Source organism: Oryzias latipes, chromosome 15 (assembly GCF_053564925.1).
Source record: "Oryzias latipes strain Hd-rR chromosome 15, Olatipes_Hd-rR_3.1".
Classification (NCBI taxonomy): Eukaryota; Metazoa; Chordata; class Actinopteri; order Beloniformes; family Adrianichthyidae; genus Oryzias; species Oryzias latipes.
Genome location: NC_136251.1, coordinates 30,389,501 through 30,404,795, shown reverse-complemented (window position 1 = coordinate 30,404,795; position 15,295 = coordinate 30,389,501). Strand labels below are relative to the sequence as shown.

At 50.1% G+C, this 15,295-nt stretch overlaps 2 protein-coding genes and 1 non-coding gene across 9 annotated transcripts in view; all 3 read left to right on the top strand.

The window, feature by feature from the left end:
- arid4b (AT-rich interaction domain 4B) overlaps positions 1 to 11,239 on the top strand; it is a 43,462-nt gene extending 32,223 nt beyond the window's left edge. For 3 of the 7 annotated variants that reach the window (XM_011484711.4, XM_078931533.1, XM_078931534.1), the window contains exons 17-24: positions 1,439 to 1,621; positions 2,394 to 2,478; positions 2,561 to 2,762; positions 2,879 to 4,093; positions 4,184 to 4,294; positions 8,324 to 8,536; positions 9,154 to 9,300; positions 9,389 to 11,239. In XM_011484711.4, coding sequence (XP_011483013.1) covers positions 1,439 to 1,621; positions 2,394 to 2,478; positions 2,561 to 2,762; positions 2,879 to 4,093; positions 4,184 to 4,294; positions 8,324 to 8,536; positions 9,154 to 9,300; positions 9,389 to 9,543 — 2,311 coding nt within the window. In that variant the 3' untranslated portion in view covers positions 9,544 to 11,239. The remainder of the gene's footprint in view (positions 1 to 1,438; positions 1,622 to 2,393; positions 2,479 to 2,560; positions 2,763 to 2,878; positions 4,094 to 4,183; positions 4,295 to 8,323; positions 8,537 to 9,153; positions 9,301 to 9,388) is intronic. The other 4 variants (XM_078931536.1, XM_078931537.1, XM_078931535.1 and 1 more) reach the window with 3 other exon arrangements.
- Positions 11,240 to 11,734: 495 nt separating this feature from the next.
- tomm20a (translocase of outer mitochondrial membrane 20) lies at positions 11,735 to 13,568 on the top strand. The gene is made up of 5 exons (XM_004077480.4): positions 11,735 to 11,948; positions 12,221 to 12,267; positions 12,730 to 12,811; positions 12,941 to 13,083; positions 13,341 to 13,568. The coding sequence occupies exons 1-5, from the start codon at positions 11,825 to 11,827 to the stop codon at positions 13,383 to 13,385; spliced, it is 441 nt and encodes a 146-aa protein (XP_004077528.1). The 5' UTR covers positions 11,735 to 11,824; the 3' UTR covers positions 13,386 to 13,568.
- LOC111948858 (small nucleolar RNA SNORA14) lies at positions 13,130 to 13,263 on the top strand. Its single transcript, XR_002874856.1, has one exon. It is a non-coding gene; the product is annotated as a small nucleolar RNA SNORA14 (small nucleolar RNA).
- Positions 13,569 to 15,295: the final 1,727 nt, after the last annotated feature.

The window sequence follows — 15,295 nt, the reverse complement described above, 5'->3', positions numbered from 1 at the left end:
CCCAAATCAACACAGTGCAGAAAAACACCCCCAACCCATAATGCTCGTACCTCCGTGCTTGACAGTGGGGATGGTGTTCTTGGGGTCATAGGCAGCATTTCTCTTCCTCCAAACATGACGGGCTGAGTTGATGCCAAAGAGTTCCATGTTGGTCTGATCTGACCACAGCTCCTTCTCCCAATCTCTAAATCATGAAGGAGTTGGTATCAAACTTCAGGTGGGTCTGCTGCACATGTGCCTTCTTAAGCTGGAGGATTTTGCAAGCTCTCCAAGATGTGAAACCGTTGCTGTGTAAAGTATTCCCATTGGTTTTCTTGCTGACTGTGGTTCCAGCTGCTGTGAGATCTTCAACCAACTCCTGCCATGTTGTTTTGGGCTGATTTCTCTCGGTTCTCTTGATCATGGAAACCCCACCAGGTCAGATCTGGGTTGGAGCCCCAGACCTACAGGTGGATTGAGGGTCATGTTGTTGTATTTTGCCCCAATTGCACCAACAGTTACCCTAAACCCCCAGCTTCTTGCTGATGGTTCTGTAGTCCAGTCCGGTCTGGTTCAGGTCTACAATCTTCTCCCTTGAATCCACTGAAAGCTCTTTAGTCTTTTCCATGTTGGAGAGTTTGGAGTCTGACTGATTCTGTGGACAGGTGGCTTTTCTACAGGTGATTAGTTCAAACAGGTGATTAGGAGAGTCTAACTGGTCTGTGTGAACCAGAACTCTGAATGGTTACTAGGGGGCCAAACACTTATTTCCATCACTGAAATGCAAATAAATTAATATTAAAGTGAGATTCATGATTTTTCTAACTGTTCAAATGAACCCACCATCAGGATGACAGACTGTCAGTTTCTTTTAAAGCGGGAAAAAACCTACAAAATCAAGAAGGGATAAATAATACTTATGTCCTCCGCTACAGTGTTGATCGTTTTCTGTGGAAGGAGTTTCAAAAACCCAGAGAAGCTCCAACGTTGAGGCTGCAGGAGCCTCTGAAGGGTCTTCCAGCCGCTCTAGGGCCCGTGCTTCCTGTTTTGTGGACCTGCTTCACGTTTCCTTGCTGTCCTAACCTGCTCCTCCAGAAACCCCTCCAGCTTCCACACCTCCAGCTCCTTCCTGAGGCTGCTTTGATTCTCACGGCGTGTGCATGACTGCAACTCCTGCGTTTGCTGTGTGGGGTTAGAGGGACTAACCGTAGCAAATCCAGGATCTGCCCTGAGAGAATGTTTAATCTGATGAATCACGCCATGAACTGTTTTACTGGATTTCTGTTGTTTACTCTTCAGTTTGCCACAGATAGAGTGGCGACAAACGTGGGAGGTTCTTTGTAGGCGGTGGTGCAGCGTGGTAGCGGGGCAGGCGAAGCTAGAATCCGGGCTCGGTGCGGGGTCGGGCTTTGTGGTGTGCAGCCTAGGGCCAGCAAGCGCTGAACTTTTTTTCTTGCAGGGATGACAGCAGTCAGGAGGGGGAGGAAGGGGAGGAGTTTGAGTGTTACCCCCCGGGGATGAAGGTGCAGGTGAGGTATGGGCGAGGCCGCAGTCTGAAGACGTACGAGGCCACTGTGAAAGAGGCAGACGTGGAGGGGGGAGAGGTGCTCTACCTGGTGCACTACTGTGGCTGGAACGTCAGGTAAGACAGGACCTGGGAACAAAAGCAAAAACAAATCACCTGTTTTCACCCTGAAGGAAAACAAACCAATGAAGTGGCTGCTCCTCGGGTGCAGACTCATCCTTTACTGTTGATTCTGCTCCATCTCATCCTGCGCCGTGCTCAGTACTCTGATCACGGGAGAACGCTGGGCCGTCTAGTGGCCGAAACCGAGCGTCGGCGTGATGCGGACGACTCCACGGCTTTCCTCACTTTAACCCCCCCTGTCTGTCCGTCTCCCTGCTGTCTGTCGATCCGACAGACGGGCTGACCAATCGGGCCGATCAACCTTTGTGTGAACTTTTCCAACGGCCGACCAAATTGCCGCTCCACTCACCTCTACCTCTCAACCCTCTCCCCCCTCTCCCCCCCCCTGCGGGTCAGGGTTCACGCAGCGTTAAGGGGAGTGTTAGGGTGGTCAACTGGTGCAGTCGGCATGTCATCGTCTCCGTGTCGTGGTGCCACAGACAGTGGGATGTTCTCTGTGTCTGTCGTGTGTGACGTTTCATCTCCACTCATACAACCCAGTAGCTCCTTTGGTGGCGTGGGGGGGGGCTGCCTCTGATTTGTGTGGTGCTCGGTGTGTCTCCTCTCCATAACTCCATGGGGGTTGCTCCTCTTTGCTGTGGTGGCTTGTTGTGTTGCTTCAGAAGGTGGAGGTGTCTGGGTGGCGGTGCTGTGAGAGGAAGCTCCTCGGCTCCTCCTCCATGACCCCCCGTGATGACCCCCGTCCTGTCTTTGTACTCCGTTCTAGATACGACGAATGGATCAAAGCGGACAAGATCCTGCGCCCGGCCAATAAGAACGTACCAAAAATAAAGCACCGCAAAAAGATAAAGGTACGGCTTCCGACGGGTGGAGGTTTTTTTGTGGTTCTGGAGTCGTGACGCCGTTGGCTGACCGTTGTTTGAATCCCGGCAGAACAAAGCGGAGCGGGAGCGAGACAGGCTAGAGAGGCTCAGTCACCGAGAAGTCCTCGGCCCCCCGTCCAGCCATGTCCTTCGCTCCAAATGTGGCCTCAGCCAGGATGTCTTTTCCAAGATGGACGATGGTGAGGACAAAGGGACTCCGCAGTCTCCCGTCAAGTCTATAGAAATTACCTCTATCCTCAATGGCCTGCAAGGTAGCAACACTCGTAAGCCTGCAGCTCTTAAGCAGATGTAGGATTGTTTACACCAACGTGGTTTGTTGTCTGACCACTTCCTGCTGAGTCTCACAGCTCTGTCTCGTTTGCTTCAGCCTCCGAGCTCTCCACGGAGGAGAGCGAGCACGAGGATGAGGACAGGGAGGTGCCCGGCGAGGAGCAGCACGATCCGAGCCTCAAGAAAAGCCCCGCAGAGCCGCCGCCGCCGCTTCCGCCCTCGGAGCAGTGGGAGAACGAAGCCCCCGCCGACAAATCATCCTCCGTCTCGGGAAAGGGTCAGGAGAGCGCGGAGAACGCTGGGAAGCTGAGAGGCCAGGCGGAGGCGGAAGCGGAGGCATCGAGCACCAGGAAGAGGAAGTCTGACGGTGCTGCCGAGAGGACCCCAAAGGGTCAGCCCAAAGCTAAGCTCAGGAACACCAGGGGGGGCGAGTGGTTACCGAAGAGCTCCCCAAAGAAACCGGACGACGTAGCCGCCAGTCCAGGAGGGGAGAGGGCTGGGCTGTCCTGCAGCAGTTCTGATGACGACAGTTCGGCGCCGCCAGAACCCCAGGTGGACGGAGGAGAGCGAAGCCGCCCCAAATCCAAAGCTTCACCTTCCAAGAAGTACAACGGCATGAAGGAGAAGACCAAAGCGGGCCGGCAGGCGGGGTTCTGGGAGACGCCTGAGAAGAGGGCCAAGGTGTCAGCAAACGCAGAGGATCGGGCCGCCGTCCGACCCAAAGGACAGAAGGACGTGTGGTCCAGCATCCAGGCCCAGTGGCCCAAGAAGACCCTCAAAGACTTGTTCTCTGACTCGGACACTGAGGCTGCCAATTCCCCGCCGCCGCCCGCATGCCTGAAGGAGCCCGGCGTGACTCGACAGGACGCCGACCTTGAGGAGGAAGCTTCAGAAGAGCAGATGGAGCTCGACAAGCTGCAGGAGTTCCCGAGCAGCGGCAGCAACTCTGTGCTCAACACGCCGCCAACGACGCCCGAGTCCCCGTCAGGAGGAGGCAGCGTTGTGGAAGACTCCGCCCAAGCCCCGCCCTCCTCCCCGCAAACATCCACGGCCCCCACGTTACCTCCAGAGCCGGTTCCCGACGCTCTCCCTCCAGGTCCAATCCAGGAGGAGGTGGCAGGCGGGCGCAGCGAGACGGACAGCAGCACGGTGGAGGTGGAGAGTCTGGGCGGGGAGCTGCCAGACCTCCCACAGGAGGACGGAGAGGGCTCCCCCTCAAAAGTGTACGGCGTCAACCTGTCCTGCAACAGCAGCAGCTACAGCCCCGAGCGGAGCTGCAGCAGCCAGCAGGACTGCGAGCAGAAGCCCAAAGGTACTCCAGTCTGTCGCAATCTGGGATTAAATGATCTAAGCGCAGTCCGGCAGCTTGTTTCAGGCTGTCCGTTCCCTCCTCCTTCTGCAGCATCCATCAGTCAAAAGAGGCAGAAAGAGCCGCCGTCGGGCGGAGCCTCAAAGAAACACAAACCCAACCGGAAGAGTCTCGGAGTGCCTCCTAAGAAGAACCGAAAAGCAGGTACGACCCGCCAGCGCCGCTTCCACCAGAACGTTGGTGTGACGGTCGCACGTTAGAAACCCCCGGACCCTCCTCTTTACATAAGTCTATGGTCCTCCTCTTCTCTTCTTCTCATCCTTCTGTCATCTTCCTCTCATTCTTTCCTCATTTTCCCCTCATACTCCTCTCATTCTTCCTACATCCTCGCCTCATCCTCCTCATCTTTCTCTCTTCTCCCCTCATCCTCACCTCATCCTCCCCTCGTCCTCCTCTCATCTTTCTCTCTTCTCCCCTCATCCTCCCCTCGTCCTCCCCTCATCATCACCTCATCCTCACCTCATCCTCCCCTCCTCCTCCTCTCATCTTTCTCTCTTCTCCCCTCGTCCTCCCCTCGTCCTCCCCTCGTCCTCCCCTCGTCCTCCCCTCGTCCTCCCCACGTCCTCCCCACGTTCTCCTCTCATTCTCCTCTCATTCTCCTCTCATCCTCGCCTCATCCTCCCCTCATCCTCCCCTCATCATCACCTCATCCTCCTCATCTTTGTCTCTTCTCCCTTCATCCTCCCCACGTCCTCCTCTCATCTTTCTCTCTTCTCCCTTCATCCTCCCCACGTCCTCCTCTCATTCTCCTCTCATCATCACCTCATCCTCACCTCATCCTCCCCTCGTCCTCCTCTCATCCTCACCTTATCCTCCTCATCTTTCTCTCTTCTTCCCTCATCCTCCCCTCGTCCTCCCCTCATCTTTCTCTCTTCTTCCCTCATCCTCTCCTCGTCCTCCCCTCATCTTTCTCTCTTCTTCCCTCATCCTCCCCTGGTCCTCCTCTCATCTTTCTCTCTTCTTCCCTCATCCTCCCCTCATCCTCCCCTCATCATCACCTCATCCTCCCCTCGTCCTCCCCTTGTCCTCCCCTTGTCCTCCCCTCGTCTTCCCCTCGTCTTCCCCTCGTCTTCCCCTCGTCCTCCCCTCGTCCTCCCCACGTCCTCCTCTCATTCTCCTCTCATCCTCGCCTCATCCACGCCTCATCCTCCCCTCATCATCACCTCATCCTCCTCATCTTTCTCTCTTCTTCCCTCATCCTCCCCTCATCCTCCCCTCATCATCACCTCATCATCACCTCATTCTCCTCATCTTTCTCTCTTCTTCCCTCATCCTCACCTCATCCTCCCCTCGTCCTCGCCTCATCCTCCTCATCTTTCTCTCTTCTTCCCTCATCCTCACCTCATCCTCCCCTCGTCCTCGCCTCATCCTCTTCATCTTTCTCTCTTCTTCCCTCATCCTCACCTCATCCTCCCCTCGTCCTCCTCTCATCTTTCTCTCTTCTCCCCTCATCCTCCCCTCGTCCTCCCCTCATCCTCCCCTCATCCTCCTCATCTTTCTCTCTTCTCCCCTCATCCTCACCTCATCCTCCCCTCGTCCTCCTCTCATCTTTCTCTCTTCTCCCCTCATCCTCCCCTCTTCCTCCTCTCATCCTCCCCTCTTCCTCCTCTAATCCTCCCCTCGTCCTCCTCTCATCTTTCTCTCTTCTTCCCTCATCCTCCCCTCTTCCTCCTCTCATCCTCCCCTCGTCCTCCTCTCATCTTTCTCTCTTCTTCCCTCATCCTCCCCTCTTCCTCCTCTAATCCTCCCCTCGTCCTCCTCTCATCTTTCTCTCTTCTCCCCTCATCCTCCCCTCTTCCTCCTCTCATCCTCCCCTCTTCCTCCTCTAATCCTCCCCTCGTCCTCCTCTCCTCTTTCTCTCTTCTCCCCTCATCCTCCCCTCTTCCTCCTCTCATCCTCCCCTCTTCCTCCTCTAATCCTCCCCTCGTCCTCCTCTCATCTTTCTCTCTTCTTCCCTCATCCTCCCCTCATCCTCCCCTCATCATCACCTCATCCTCACCTCTTCCTCCTCTCATCCTCCCCTCTTCCTCCTCTAATCCTCCCCTCGTCCTCCTCTCATCTTTCTCTCTTCTTCCCTCATCCTCCCCTCATCCTCCCCTCATCATCACCTCATCCTCGCCTCATCCTCCCCTCGTCCTCCTCTCATCTTTCTCTCTTCTCCCCTTGTCCTCCCCTCGTCCTCCCCTTGTCCTCCCCTCGTCCTCCCCTCGTCCTCCCCTCGTCTTCCCCTCGTCCTCCCCTCGTCCTCCCCTCGTCCTCCCCTCGTCTTCCCCTCGTCCTCCCCTCGTCCTCCCCTCGTCCTCCTCTCATTCTCCTCTCATCCTCGCCTCATCCACGCCTCATCCTCCCCTCATCATCACCTCATCCTCCTCATCTTTCTCTCTTCTTCCCTCATCCTCCCCTCATCCTCCCCTCATCCTCCCCTCATCATCACCTCATCATCACCTCATTCTCCTCATCTTTCTCTCTTCTCCCCTCATCCTCCCCTCGTCCTCCCCTCATCCTCGCCTCATCCTCCTCATCTTTCTCTCTTCTTCCCTCATCCTCACCTCGCCCTCCTCTCATCTTTCTCTCTTCTCCCCTCATCCTCCCCTCGTCCTCCCCTCATCCTCCCCTCATCCTCCTCATCTTTCTCTCTTCTCCCCTCATCCTCCCCTCGTCCTCCTCTCATCTTTCTCTCTTCTCCCCTCATCCTCCCCTCTTCCTCCTCTAATCCTCCCCTCGTCCTCCTCTCATCTTTCTCTCTTCTCCCCTCATCCTCCCCTCGTCCTCCCCTCATCCTCGCCTCATCCTCCCCTCTTCCTCCTCTCATCCTCCCCTCGTCCTCCTCTCATCTTTCTCTCTTCTTCCCTCATCTTTCTCTCTTCTCCCCTCATCCTCCCCTCATCCTCACCTCATCCTCCCCTCGTCCTCCTCTCATCTTTCTCTCTTCTCCCCTCATCCTCCCCTCTTCCTCCTCTCATCCTCCCCTCGTCCTCCTCTCATCTTTCTCTCTTCTTCCCTCATCTTTCTCTCTTCTCCCCTCATCCTCCCCTCATCTTCCTCTCATCCTCACCTCATCCTCCTCTCATCTTTCTCTCTTCTTCCCTCATCCTCCCCTCGTCCTCCTCTCATCCTCCCCTCGTCCTCCTCTCATCTTTCTCTCTTCTCCCCTCATCCTCCCCTCATCCTCCTCTCATCCTCCCCTCGTCCTCCTCTCATCCTCACCTCGTCCTCCTCTCATCTTTCTCTCTTCTCCCCTCATCCTCCCCTCGTCCTCCTATCATCCTCCCCTCGTCCTCCTCTTATCCTCCCCTCGTCCTCCTCTCATCTTTCTCTCTTCTTCCCTCATCTTTCTCTCTTCTCCCCTCATCCTCCCCTCATCTTCCTCTCATCCTCACCTCATCCTCCTCTCATCTTTCTCTCTTCTCCCCTCATCCTCCCCTCGTCCTCCCCTCATCCTCCCCTCGTCCTCCTCTCATCTTTCTCTCTTCTCCCCTCATCCTCCCCTCATCCTCCTCTCATCCTCCCCTCGTCCTCCTCTTATCCTCCCCTCGTCCTCCTCTCATCTTTCTCTCTTCTCCCCTCATCCTCCCCTCATCCTCCTCTCATCCTCCCCTCGTCCTCCTCTTATCCTCCCCTCGTCCTCCTCTCATCTTTCTCTCTTCTCCCCTCATCCTCCCCTCGTCCTCCTATCATCCTCCCCTCGTCCTCCTCTTATCCTCACCTCATCCTCCTCATCTTTCTCTCTTCTCCCCTCATCCTCCCCTCGTCCTCCTCTCATCCTCCCCTCGTCCTCCTCTTATCCTCACCTCATCCTCCTCATCTTTCTCTCTTCTCCCCTCATCCTCCCCTCATCCTCCTCTCATCCTCCCCTCGTCCTCCTCTCATCCTCACCTCGTCCTCCGCTCATCCTCCCCTCGTCCTCCTCTCATCTTTCTCTCTTCTTCCCTCATCCTCCCCTCGTCGTCCTCTCATCCTCCCCTCGTCCTCCTCTCATCTTTCTCTCTTCTCCCCTCATCCTCCCCTCATCCTCCTCTCATCCTCCCCTCGTCCTCCTCTCATCCTCACCTCGTCCTCCGCTCATCCTCCCCTCGTCCTCCTCTCATCTTTCTCTCTTCTCCCCTCATCCTCCCCTCGTCCTCCTCTCATCCTCACCTCGTCCTCCTCTCTTCTTCTTCTCACCCTCTGCAGCAAACAGCAGTGACAGTGAGGACCATTCTGCTGTTGAGGGCAAACCCGCCCCCTCCAAGCACACCACATCTGACCCCAAAGCTTCGCCCAAATGTCACGGCCGATCCCCCCCCTCCGGCCACAAGTTCCACAAGCAGGGGGACCCAGAGCCCCCCCAGCACAGAGACAGCCATGGGAGATCTGCTCGAGTCTACAAGTGGAGCTTCCAGATGTGTAAGAGACTTGGAACAGACCTCACACACATCGCGATTCTTATTTCAGTCACATTACTGCAAAAATCATTCAAAGACAAATCATTTATTTTCTTTTTCTTTTTACTTACTGTTTTTTTTCTTCCTTTTTTGTTTGATGGTGATAATGGAATAAAAACACAGAAAAACTAATAAATCTAAAGGTTTGAGACATAAAATGTAACAAAAAAATGTCATTTATATCTCTAAAATAAATATATATAAACAAGAGAGTTCATGTTCTCTAAGCAGCAGCGGCGGCTGTAGCCGAACTAAATCATACAATAAAATAAATAAATGTATAAAGACGTCAACATTTAATGTCTACAAAAAACAAAGGAGTGAAGAAAATCTGTAAACGGTTTAGCTTTAAGCTTTGCCCTCAGATATTCCTTCAATCTTTAATTACACAGTTATGGTTGAGCACCAATCCCAAAAGGTCATAGTTCATGATCATTTCTGACTGTCAGCTTGGCCTCCATAAATTCAAATTACAAACTAACAACAAAATACTCAACGGGACAGAACAGCGCGGATCTGCTCCTCCGTCTTCCCGAACCAGAGATTTTCTGAAAACCTTCTTTTTTTCCTTCTGCTCAGCTGATCTGGAGAAGATGAGCAGCCTGGAGAGAATCTCTTTCCTTCAGGAGAAACTCCAAGACATCAGGAACCACTACCTGTCCCTGAAGTCTGAGGTGGCCTCCATTGACAGAAGACGAAAACGCATGAAGAAGAAGGAGCGGGAAAGTGAGATCATCGCTTCCAGCTTTCATGAATCTGCCTCCAACAAATGAGCAAAGAGCTCAGTAAAATCCCTTTGTTTTTTCCTCTGCAGGTACTGTGGCTGCTTGTTCTTCCTCCTCCTCCTCCTCTTCATCACCGTCCTCTAGCTCCTTAACAGCGGCCGTCATGCTGACACTTGCCGACCCCCCGGTTCCATCCTCATCCTCCTCGTCTCAGAACTCTGGGTTGTCAGTGGAGTGCAGGTGACAGAACCGAGCAGCAATGAGCCATCGCACTGAGCACTTAACCAGCATCCTGGGCTCGCCGCCGCCGCCGCCGCTCCGTCCCAACAGGACGGATGGGTCAACCTGTAAACTCTAACCGCTGGGGCACCAAACCCGACCAGTCACCACAACGAGAAACAAGCACTATTTTCTACTGACAACTGTTTCATGGCAAGCTATCAGCACTTAAGTGCACTTTTCTGACGGTTGTGTAAGGAGATGAAATTTGTCAAAAGTTACTGGTTTTACATTCGTTCCCGGAAACATTTCGAGGGTTGTTTTTGCAAGCAATAATCTTTTCCGTTTGCTAAACCCGTTTGAGGAAAATGTTCAGCCCTAAAAGCAAACAGGGCTTCTCGTGTTGCTGTTGAGGGGCTTCTAAGGACCACTGCCCCATTGGCTTTAAGGGGCAAACCATCATTTTGCCATGTTTCTTCCCCCACCCTCATTGAAAACAGTGAAAAAAGGCTTTTGTGAGCTCAACGTCAGCAGTACAGACTCGTGGTCCGGCGGCGATGGCTCTGATAGCATCATGAGCATGAATGATACTGTAGTGCCTTTTTGAACTTCTCCTGGGGGCACTTTGAGAAAAAGAGAAGCACTTTTTCCTGATCCTCGTCAGGTCAGGGGGTCAGCTGGAACCATTTGTCTCTTTTCTAAAAAGACTGAAGAATGCAGTGAGCAAAGGGACGACGGACGGTAAAAATGTAAGAACTACGAGAGGATTTTCACCTGTAATTTACTACTGAATGATGGATGGAAATGTGCAATGAGAGAACATCACTTCGGTTCATGAGCCTTTTAAAACCCTCCATCATTTTATGTTGTCACCGGTATGAATTTAGCCTAATCACCGCTGACCAACTAAAGAAAGCTACGTTTGGAGCCTTTAAAGAAATCTTTTTAAACCACTGAAGCAACTTCTACTCATCATCCAAAAGCTCCTCATCATTTTCATCTCCACAAAAAAAAGGTTTTGTTTTTATTTCCATACATGATCATAGTTAAGGTAGAGATCTTGTAAATGTGCATTTCTATGCTAAGGTGAAGTACGTGTAAAACTTTCTCCAGTGTTTGTACATAAACCCCCCAGCTGTGTGTTAACCTAAAGTTACGTTTCGGTTTCAAACTTGTACCTAGATGTATGCTTTTGTTATACATTTGTATATTGAGAAGTGTTTTGAGTCGAGCTATTTAATATCTTGCACTGTTAATAACATGTACTTTTCTGTACAGACAGTTTTATGGTTTTAACTATAGCTTAAGTGTAAATAATCAGGGTTGCAGCATGTTTGTTTCCTCTTGTTTCCTCCACCATCTCTTTGTTTTTCTATCCCCCTCCCCTTTTTATTTTTTAAATTTCTCATTTCCTTTAGATTGCTTCTTCATTTTTATTTTATTTTTATGTTTTTTTTAGATAGAGCTTCTTAGAGAGGAATGGTGGTTCTAGATGCGGCTGGACTCTTTCAACCCTTGGTGGCCTGAAGCTATTGCTGTATGAAACAGTATGTGGAAAATGGTCAGCATCATAGGCTAAGAGTGAGTAATGGAGCCAATTGGATTATTGCTCCATAAGTATTTATTAGGCACATCTGATAATAATGGTCATTGTGTAATTTATTGTAAAAATGTAAGCAAAGCAGAAGCCTCCATTTAAAATAAATGCCATAGTTTGTGAATGAGTCTGTTCCTTTTAACCTTTATTTAAGGGGAAAAATGAATTTATACTGCATTAACCTACTGTTCTGTTCTATGATGTAACCTTTAAACTTAATAATTCACTTTCTGTGAAATAGATTTAGTAGATTTTTATCTAAGGTTTTCGAGTGCAGGAGTATAATTTTCCCTTTATTTTGAAAAGATGTGTCTTCACTTAACTATTCATTTTTCCTTGTTTTATAATATTTTTAAAATTCAGTTAAGTCAATTAGGTCTTTTTGAAAAGATGTTAACTGAATAAAACTCTTGTCATACTTAAGAATTATTTTAAAAAAAAATAGTAATACGTTTTTTTCTGTTTATATTTGCTGTAGTGTAGCGCCTAAAACCTTTATTAATAATTCAACATTTATTTAAAAAGATATATTGTGTCTATATATTTTAGTGCAAAAATGAAATATTCTTAAAATAAAAAGCTTAAAATACTTAAAAATCTCGGCGGAAGTTGGCGCCTTTGTGTAGGTGACGTACTTCCGCTCCGCATTTCCGCAGCTGTGTGCTAGCTGCTGGCCGGCTAGTCCTTCCTCTCTGTTCAGTGTTTAAAAATGATTAGTGGGGGGAAAAGCGCGGTGGTGGCCGGCGTGTGCGGAGCTGTGTTCGTTGCTTACTGCTTCTATTTCGACAGGAAGCGGCGGAGTGACCCTCAGTTCAAACAAAAGCTTCGAGAGCGTAAGTCTTATTCAAGCTAGCATCGTTAGCTTAGCCTACCAACCCACAGACGTTAAGGTTAAAGCAAGAAACATGCTGCGTAGTGAGTGTTTTGCGTAATGTTGGTTTGTAACAAAATGTAAAGCTACTTTCTGTGTGTCAGTTATTTTAACTTGCGCTTCTGGTTTGCTAAGTTTTGCGTGCTAATTCGTAACCACGTGGGTCTCGTTGGCGTTCACATGATGATGCTGAAAACACCTTTATTTTAAGTTAGTTTTCGTTTTTCCTCACAGGTAGAAGAAAGCTGAATTCTTCAAACATAAATTCTGGGGAATCAAAGGTAAGCATTAATAGAAAGTGCATTTAAGCCATATGTCTTCTGACAGTCAATTGAAGTAAGGTTTTGCACACAGTATAAATGCTAATAACCTTACTCCCTAAAAATCTACTAAACAAAAACATGACTGATAATGTATGTACTTTTACTTTCCAAATTCTATTATTCTCATCTAATGATTTCATAATTTGAAGGTTAAAGATGAACATATTTTACAGTATGACACCTTTTTTTTGGAAACATTTTTGATATGTTAATATTTAAAGGTAGCATAACAAGTATTACCAAATGGCTTTTCTAATCTTTTAACATAAGGTTAGAAAAGACATTTATTTGGTAATACTTATGTTACGGACGGACCTTTTAACCTAAAGGGGTTAAATGCCTATAAATGTTGAAGCCAAGCGAAAATAGTTGTTTGTTTATTTATTTAACATATTTACATGTTCTTTGTTTACATGGTAGTTTCCAGATTTGAAGGACGCTGAAGCGGTGCAGAAATTCTTTTTAAAGGAGATCGAGCTGGGAGAGGAGCTGCTGTCACAAGGTCAGCCACTGTTACACACTAGTAAACCATACTTGGAGGTTAGACGTGTGGTTTTTTTAAGGACTTGTCGCTGCAGCCGTAAGTCACATAAATCATAACAGAGACGCATCCTGCTCCCTCTGTGTTCAGGTGAATTTGAGAAAGGCGTCGACCACCTCACCAACGCCATCGCGGTATGTGGCCAACCTCAGCAGCTGCTCCAGGTTCTCCAGCAGACTCTGCCTCCTCCCGTCTTTCAGATGCTGCTCACAAAATTGCCCACCATCAGCCAGGTGAGGGTCTTCTCTGTCCGTTAGCGGTGCAGGTGCTTCAGCGGTGGAGCATCCTTTAAAAACCCCCCAGTTGCCGTTTTGGCCTCTGGGACAAGAAAGGGTGCAAGATTGACCTTAGAATTATCCAAAGCTAAGAGTTATGTGATGGTATCTCTTAGCTATTTCACCTCTAAGACAAAAACAAAATCGTTAAAAAAATGAAAATTAAATCCTTTGAATGCATAGATAACTGCTCTTTATTCCTCTTTGTTTTTCAGCGAATCGTCAGCTCTCAGTCTTTATCAGAAGATGATGTTGAATGAGTTTGCGGATGATCTTCTCATGATTCCAGATTTTATTTTACTGTTTGATCCCAGTTTGGGGTCATTTAGGGGATCACGATTTATGTTTCCCCAACTTTTCATCCACTAGATATCATGTATTTTTTGAATGTACTGATTTGTTTGAATGTCGACATTAAAGAAGACTTTAAGTTTGTCTGAAAATGTTGTTTTTTTTTTTAATCATAAATGTTTTTTAACATGTAAAACCCTTGGAAACTAAACATGAGGACCTGCTGTGCTGACTGTGGTTTCACCAGCAGATGGCAGCAGAGCTACACAAAAAAAATCCCTTATGTGTTTTTACCTGCTCAGTTTTAAGAAAACTGGGAAATAACTTTGTGGATAAAGTTAGAGCGGGAAAACAACAGATGTTTGTGGATCACATTTACATGAAAGGAGCAAAATCCTGTTTCTGGGTTTGGTGATGTGCTGCCAAACCACAGCTGAACTGCCAACGTGAGCTAAAGTATTTCAGTTTCCAGCCAGAATGGAGAAAGGCGAGCTCGCCGGCCCACAATGATCATGAATGGCTTTATTGTGCGTGCGAGTGAGCGAAAGCGGAGCAGCCCATGAGAGGAAGGGAGTAGGTCTGGCTGGAAGTGTGTCTCTTGGAAGACAAACAGAGCCGTAATTATTTTTATCCCTGTCTGCAGCTGTTATTCCAGAGCGGCCGGGTCTGGAGATTACCGGGAAACCAGAGCGGGGGAAAACTTTTCCTGCATGAGGAATGAAAAATGAGCGCTGCCCTAGAAACGTCAAGCGAGGAACTGAAAGGCGGACGCAGTTCCAATTTTCCATGAAGTCGTGTCCTCTGCAGAAATGTGCAGCAGAGTCCTGTGCAGGGGGGGTGGGGGGGTTGTTAATATAGGGGCATACATCCAGAGGTCAAACGTGGGGAAGAAACCGGTTTTAGCCTCTCTGGACGCTCAGATTCTGGCAAGACTTTTATTTTGGAAGTCATTCTTGCGTGGTCATTTTCCGTCCTGGTTCTTCCAGGCGCAGTGAGTCAGCTCTTTGTGTCCGACGCAGACGGGCAGGAGGCTTTTGGCAGCAGGGGGCGCTGTTGCTCCATTCAGATGCCCCCCCCTCACAGAGAGGGGGGGCATCTGAATGGAGAGGCCCCAACAGCTCCAGTTGACAGTAATAACAGTGGTTGCTGCTCCTGCAGCGCAGAGAATTGTGTTTCATCCTCATCTTTGGGACTTTGAACCGTTTCAGATGAGTGACGGTTAAACGCGCGCGTGCGTGCCTCTGACGGCGTTGAGGTTGTGATCACTGCGACGGCCGCTTTCTGGACATCCTGTCGGGACATTTTTTCCACAACATTTGTGACCTTTTACGCGGCCGAGAGTTTAAAATGTCAGCGCCTGATCGCAGCCTTGGTGACAAAGAGGCGTCTGACCCGCGGAGGGGTCCGCGCGCGCGCGCGAGCAGCAGACAGAAATAACCCGCCGGTCGGTGCGCAGTTGCTATGGCAGCTTCAGGACTCTGATGCAACGTGCGGCTCGCGGGTTTTAGCGGCCTGCGTGGGGGTGGGAGGTGAAAGCCTCTGTCTGCGTGTTGTGGCTGATGTCACGGCTGGGGGGGGGGCATGGTCTGCAGCCCTACAGTAGGTTGTCATGGGGAGGGCAGAGACTGCACAGCAATTCACCACAGAGGGAAAAAAAACCCCGAGAAATTTCAAAATAAAGCAAAACTGTTGATGTTGGGAGGGGGGGGGTGACTTCCACTCAATGACCCATTTTTCCATCTGTGGGGGTTGGGGAGGGCACTGTTGACATTCCACGTGAGTTCTAGCTGAAGGGTGCGGACGGCCGCCCCCCCCCCCCCCCCCATCCTGCTTTTTAATAATGTCATCCCCTCCCACCACTACGTGTCTGATAAGACTG